The 6,538-nt window shown below is 59.3% G+C and overlaps 1 protein-coding gene across 4 annotated transcripts; it reads left to right on the top strand.

Annotated features, from left to right (window-relative positions):
• Positions 1-991: 991 nt before the first annotated feature.
• On the top strand, positions 992-6,209 carry Hrh3 (histamine receptor H3). 4 transcript variants are annotated; one of them, XM_031373790.1, is made up of 4 exons: positions 992-1,530; positions 2,538-2,704; positions 4,249-4,652; positions 4,797-5,832. In XM_031373790.1, the coding sequence occupies exons 1-4, from the start codon at positions 1,281-1,283 to the stop codon at positions 5,167-5,169; spliced, it is 1,194 nt and encodes a 397-aa protein (XP_031229650.1). In that variant the 5' UTR covers positions 992-1,280; the 3' UTR covers positions 5,170-5,832. The 4 variants fall into 4 exon arrangements, with proteins under 4 accessions (XP_031229650.1, XP_031229649.1, XP_031229648.1 ...); XM_031373789.1 differs by having other exon boundaries at positions 4,758-5,832; XM_031373788.1 differs by having other exon boundaries at positions 4,749-5,832.
• Positions 6,210-6,538: the final 329 nt, after the last annotated feature.

Here is a 6,538-nt window from a genome sequence, read left to right as displayed (position 1 = left end):
GTTTGTGTGTCAGAGCGTGGGTGTGTCTGTCTGTCTTCAGGGAGCCTTTGCTGCTGACTCTGTCTGTCCTTGACCTCCAGTATCTGTGTCAGAGGAGGGGGGCCAGCGGCTTTCCTCCTCCCCCTCCCACAGGCACTAACGCAGCTGCCACCACCCCAGCTGCACCCAGAACTCAGTGACCTCACCTGTCCCCTGCAGCAGTGACCACCCCACTGAGGTGTCTCGGGGGCATCCGTGGCCCGAACCAAGCTGCTTTGTGGGTCGCCCCTCCACCCACTGCCGCTGAGTTCTGGGTGAATGTTCTCAGCTCTGGGCTGGGTCCGCTCAGGCTCGTTCTTCCCTTATGTAACTCCACATCTGTGTGTGCCTTGCAGGTCACCCTGGACCCTGTTCTGAGCTCTGTCTAACCACGTGGAGATTGAGACCCACAGTTCTGTGCATATGAGGCTGGAGAGAACCCCTGTTCCCGGCATCACTTTCAGGGACCCCTCCCCAATCCTTCTTTGGACATCTTTTACCCCAGAAACCTACTCGCCCAAAGCAAGATGCGAAAGGGAGTCCGGAGGCGCAAGTTCTCTAGATCTGCGGGGCAGCCATTCTCCACCCCACCCGAGCACTGTCCAAGGTCCTCACAAGCTTAGGAGTTACGGACAAGGGTCGGGCAGGGTAGGGTCACCAGGGGCGAGGGCACGAGGGCGAACGGATAGCCAAGGGACCAGCTTCTAGGTGCGACCTCAGGCATGGTCCTAACCCTGTAGCTGGTTATTGCCCGAGTCGGGCTCTCCGCCAGCCGCGGTGCGCACCCGGGCAGGGGCTCTAGTCGGCCGGCGGGCACGCGGCGCTGTCCGTGGTGCTGCCCGCGCCGGGCGGGGCGGAGGCGGGACGGAGGCGGGGCGAGGGCGCCAGCCAATGGCGGGGGCTCTGCGCGGGGCGCGGGGGGCGGCGGGCCGATCGCGGGGCGCACTCGGCAGCGCGCTGAGCGAGGGGTGCACCGACGCGCCGCGGGCGGCTGGAGCTCGGCTTTGCTCTCGCTGCAGCAGCCGCGCCGCCCGCCCCGCTCCGCTCAGATTCCGATACCAGCCCCCTCTGCATTGCCCTCCTGGACTCCAGACTCGGCTCTCGCTCCGGTCCCGCGGACCATGCTCCGGGCGCCCCCCGGAAAACCGGGCTGGGTGAAGAGCCGGCAAAGATTAGGCTCACGAGCGGGGGCCCCACCCGGCCACCCAGCTCTCGGCCCGTGCCCTGCCCGGTGTCCCCGAGCCCTGTGAGCCTGCTGGGCCATGGAGCGCGCGCCGCCCGACGGGCTGATGAACGCGTCGGGCGCTCTGGCCGGAGAGGCGGCGGCTGCAGGCGGGGCGCGCGGCTTCTCTGCTGCCTGGACCGCTGTCCTGGCTGCGCTCATGGCGCTGCTCATCGTGGCCACAGTGCTGGGCAACGCGCTGGTCATGCTCGCCTTCGTGGCGGATTCGAGCCTCCGTACCCAGAACAACTTCTTTCTGCTCAACCTCGCCATCTCCGACTTCCTCGTGGGTAAAGCCCCCAGACCCTGTCCGCTGCCAGAGTCCAGGGGCGCGGAGCCCGGGCTGGGCAATGGGGCTTGGCGCTTCGACCTGGGGTGGCTTCTCAGGGGTTCGGCCTTGGGAAAGGAGCTCTAGAAACCTTAGGATGGTGGGCGCGGGCGAAGTTCCTCGTCTCCCGGGCCGCAAGACGGGGGCTGGGTAGGGATGTCCCCGGGGAGGCTGCCCCAGCCGGCGGGCGCTTTGCAAGGCGCAAGGCGCAGCGACTGCCTGTGCAGCGCTGGTTCCTGCGCCGAACCAAACAAAGGCAGCGGCGCCGGACTCAGGATGCTGGGAGGACGCTGGGGGGAGGGGACATGGAAGGGGGATTTGGGGAGCTGTGCTGGGGAAGGGGACCGTGGGGAAGGCGGGAGTGAGATGAGGAAAATGCTCCGAGGAGCTCGTTCTCACGTGTCCAAGCTCTGCTCCCAACTGGGGGAGGGGGGGCGGGGCATGCGGTGGGGGCCGGAGCGCCAGACACCTGTTGGGGCTGCGAGCTGCTGCGTCTCCCAGACGCTGGAAGCCGGTTTGGGCGGTGAGAGCGGCTGGCGCGGCTGCAGCCAAGAACCCTTTAAGCCAAGAGAAAAGCTTTCTCGGTTTTTAAGCTGAGAAGGGAGGCTGTCCAACAGCCAGGATAGGGATGGATGATCGGTTCCAGAGCCAGTCAAGCTAGGAAGGACATATATCCCTCTTCCCTCTTTTGGAGGTTGGTAGGGCTGGCAGAAGCACAGGTTCTGTGTCCAGAGGTCCTTACCTTACGTGGAGGTCCTACCTCTTGCCTCCAGCTCCAGACGACATCGATGGGCTGGAGTCTGGCAGCTGCTCAGTTGTAGGGGGACAGGGTGACTAGGAAGATAAATAAGATAGTCCTGGTCCTAGAAAGGTGGCTACCCTATGAAGCCCAGGCTCTGCCCTCTCTCCATGGGGTCAGTCTGACCCCAACTCCTGAGCCATGGTCCCACCACAGCTGCTTTCCCATAGGTGCCTTCTGCATCCCATTGTATGTACCCTATGTGCTGACCGGCCGTTGGACCTTTGGCCGGGGCCTCTGCAAGCTGTGGCTGGTGGTAGACTACCTACTCTGTGCCTCCTCGGTCTTCAACATCGTGCTGATCAGCTATGACCGATTCCTGTCAGTCACTCGAGCTGTGAGTTCTGGGATATGGGCAATAGAGTTTACTCTCTGTGTTGGAGAGCACTGGACAGGGTATGGCTGCTCTTGAGTTGTAGACGGATACCTGACAGTCCTGCTCCCTTTTCACATGTGGGCCATTTTTCAGTGACCATTGACTGCCAGTAGTACTAGCAGAGACAGGTTAGCTTGGAGTTCCATACTCTCGCAGGAAGGGGTGTCAGGGTCCAGCCTCTATCCTTGACAGGTACAGGATTCCTGGAACTGAAGGAGGGTCTTAATCCTTCCTACTTTTGTGTATATGCAGGTGTGCACACCAGGAAGCCACAACCCCCACTGCACAAGCTCCCCTAAACGGCTGTTGTAAGATAGCCCTGGGGTAGTCAGGCAGTAGTGGCACACACCTTTAATCCCAGCACTTGGGGGGGGGGGGCGGAGCAGAGGCAAGCAGATTTCTGAGTTTGAGGCCAGCCTGGTCTACAGAGTGAGTTCCAGGACAGCCAGGGCTACACAGAGAAACCCTGTCTTGAAAAACCCCAAAATTAATAATAATAATAATAATAATAATAATAATAATAATAATAATAAAGATAGCCCCGGGTGCCCACTCGGAGGGGGCAGACACTGGTGTGGAGTGGGGATTCAGCTCTCAGTTCTTCAACTCCTCTTCTCAGTGGCTCACTCACTCCAGGTTTTGCCAGGCTGCATCCTGAGGATCAGTTTGCAAAGAGCACCAGCAAGGAGCCCTCTTGACCTTCTCTAGGTCCCCTGTACCACGCCGTGAACCAGTAAGACAGTGGCACACTCACAGGGCTATTGTGACTGAAGTGACCAGTACAAAGCTGGCATGTGGCACGTGTGCCCTAGACCTGTGGTTGGCTTGTGGTTCCCAAGGTGGCTGTCAAGGACACTTGTCTCAGCTGTCCCTTTGAGGCCCCTCAGCAGGATTTTGGCCCCTCCTGCCACCCTGCCCCTTGCTTACTCATCGCACTTGGAGCTTTGTTTGTTTCTTGGAAAAGACTAGATAGTCCCACCTCCCTACCTTTTCTAGCCATTCACCTTCTAGAAAAGAAGACATAATACTTAGCCCTTATGTGTGGGAGAGTGGGTGGTCTCTAGCAGTGGGCCAGCAGGTTTGCCTTCTGTGTTCCCAGCTCCAGTAGTGAGAGGAAGGAAATACTGGTGCAGAGCTGGGACAAAGCCCCTCCCTTTCAGCACAGCAAACCATTGGAGACAGCTCTCTGGCCCTTGCAAGAAGCCTCACATCAGAAACAGTTGTGCGTGGCCTCTGGGTGTGGCCAGTGCTAGTGACGCAAGCAAAAGCAGGGGGACCCCATGGAGCTGGTGGAGGATGGTGAAGAGACAGGATTCTGGTTGGTTGTGTTAGGCTCTGAGGCTCCAGGAGAGCATGTGGGCATCAGGCAGGCAGGGGACACAGCTGGTGGGGGAGAAGGAACATGGAGCCTTACCCAGGGCAGACAGGCATGGAAGCTGAGGCTGTTCTGAGCCTCCAGTCCAAAGCTCTGCTGACCTGTTGTTGATCTGTACAAACCACTGCAGGTCTCCTACCGGGCCCAGCAGGGGGACACAAGACGAGCCGTTCGGAAGATGGCGCTGGTGTGGGTGCTGGCCTTCCTGTTGTATGGGCCTGCCATCTTGAGCTGGGAGTACCTGTCCGGGGGCAGCTCCATCCCCGAGGGCCACTGCTATGCTGAGTTCTTCTACAACTGGTACTTTCTCATCACGGCCTCCACCCTGGAGTTCTTCACACCTTTCCTCAGTGTTACCTTCTTCAACCTCAGCATCTACCTGAACATCCAGAGGCGCACTCGCCTTCGGCTTGATGGAGGCCGTGAGGCTGGTCCAGAGCCCCCGCCTGAGGCCCAGCCCTCACCACCTCCAGCTCCCCCCAGCTGCTGGGGCTGCTGGCCAAAAGGGCATGGGGAAGCCATGCCATTGCACAGGTATGGGGTAGGTGAGGCAGGCCCTGGTGTTGAGGCTGGGGAGGCTGCCCTTGGGGGTGGCAGTGGTGGGGGCGCTGCTGCCTCACCCACCTCTAGCTCTGGCAGCTCCTCAAGGGGCACTGAGAGGCCACGCTCACTCAAAAGGGGCTCCAAGCCATCGGCATCTTCAGCATCCTTGGAGAAGCGCATGAAGATGGTGTCCCAGAGCATCACCCAGCGCTTTCGGCTGTCACGGGACAAGAAGGTGGCTAAGTCACTGGCCATCATTGTGAGCATCTTTGGTCTCTGCTGGGCCCCGTACACACTTCTCATGATCATCCGAGCTGCTTGTCATGGCCATTGCATCCCCGACTACTGGTACGAGACGTCCTTCTGGCTTCTGTGGGCCAACTCGGCCGTCAACCCTGTCCTCTACCCACTGTGCCACTACAGCTTCCGCAGAGCCTTCACCAAGCTCCTCTGCCCCCAGAAGCTCAAGGTACAGCCCCATGGCTCCCTGGAGCAGTGCTGGAAGTGAGCAGCTGCCCCTACCCTTCTGTGGCCAGGCCCTTGTACCTGTTTCAAGGGGAGGCCGAGTGTGGGCCCTGCCTTTGTCCAAGGTCTGCTCCAAATGCCAATGGCAGCCTCTTAGATCATCAACTCCGCAGCTGGGCATCATGGTAGGTGGGCCAAGAGCCCTTGTTGGTGGAACTGGAGTGTGCTGGCTGGCTCTGCCACCACATTCTCCTTCAACACAGAAGAGACAATCCAGGAGTCCCAGGCATGCCTTCCACCTCCACACACTCACAGTGCAGTGCCAGTGACGTCCTCCTTTGCATACTTAGTGGTTGGTGTCCTCCCTAATGCAAACCTTGGTGTGTGTTCCCAGCTCCTGCTCTGGCAATGCGCCCTGCATGTGCACACACCCACCACACACTTGCATTACCTTCTCTCTCCCAGACCATCTGGGGACGATGCCCTTTCCTGCCGCTGTCTCTTGCTTAATCCCGCAGCCCGGCTCCTATCACCCTCTCTCCCTTCAACTCTTTGCCCCACAAAGTGTCAAGCGCCCCAGGAACCTTGAAGCTTCTCTGCTCTTCCATTCTGGATGTTTTCAGGAAGATGGAGGAGAAGAAAACATCAAGTCTGTGAACTTGATGTTCCTTGGATGTTTAATCAAGAGAGACAAAATTGCCGAGGAGCTCGGGGCTGGATTGGCAGGTGTGGGCTCCCACGCCCTCCTCCCTCGGCGCTGCAGCTTCCGGCTGAGCCGCACCAGCTGCTTCTGACTGCCCCGCCCCCAGGCTCGGGACGATGGCCCTGCCCTGCTTGCCCCATCTGCGCAGTCAGAATTTGGGGGTGGGTGGGTTGTGGGGTAGAGCTGCTCTTCACAGTGACCTGGGGGTCCTGAGGCTCACGGGACAGTCAGCAGGAGAGCAGGCCCTTGACACCTGGGAGGAATGCTATGCCTTGTCCTGTGTACTCACCTGAGGCCTCTGCATGCTCTGCCATCCTTGTGCCCTGGTGTGCTGCCTCTGCCAATGTGAAGACACAATAAAGTGTATTTTTTTATGGGTGCTGACTTTTGGGGACTTTGTGGGTGTAGCTATTGTCCAGGGCTCTAATCGGAGGTCCAGTGGAGACGAGGATGTGGCCTGGGTATTCTAACTGAGATGAGAGAAAAGCCAGGCTGCCATCCCAGGGTGTAGTTCCCACAAGGAACTGTTCCCAGCAGTGCCCCATTGTAAGACTCCTCAAGGACCTGTGGGGGAGGCTCAGCTGGTACCCCTTTCCGGAGGTTGGTATATAGTACCGGGATGGTTCACAGAATACAGATCTGTAGCCAGTTTTCTTGTCAGAAAGCATTCATCATCATGGCCTTGACCTTACATGTGAGTAGCCAGCCA

Source organism: Mastomys coucha, unplaced genomic scaffold (assembly GCF_008632895.1).
Source record: "Mastomys coucha isolate ucsf_1 unplaced genomic scaffold, UCSF_Mcou_1 pScaffold15, whole genome shotgun sequence".
In the NCBI taxonomy this organism is placed as follows: domain Eukaryota; kingdom Metazoa; phylum Chordata; class Mammalia; order Rodentia; family Muridae; genus Mastomys; species Mastomys coucha.
This window is presented reverse-complemented; position numbering and strand designations above follow the sequence as displayed.

Bases quoted from the DNA above. Each gene is read 5' to 3' on its own strand.
- Hrh3 (XM_031373787.1), top strand. From the start codon at position 1,281: ATGGAGCGCGCGCCGCCCGACGGGCTGATGAACGCGTCGGGCGCTCTG. The intron at 1,531-2,537 runs GTAAAGCCCCCA...GCTTTCCCATAG, and splicing joins CATCTCCGACTTCCTCGTGG to GTGCCTTCTGCATCCCATTG. The intron at 2,705-4,248 runs GTGAGTTCTGGG...AAACCACTGCAG, and splicing joins TCCTGTCAGTCACTCGAGCT to GTCTCCTACCGGGCCCAGCA.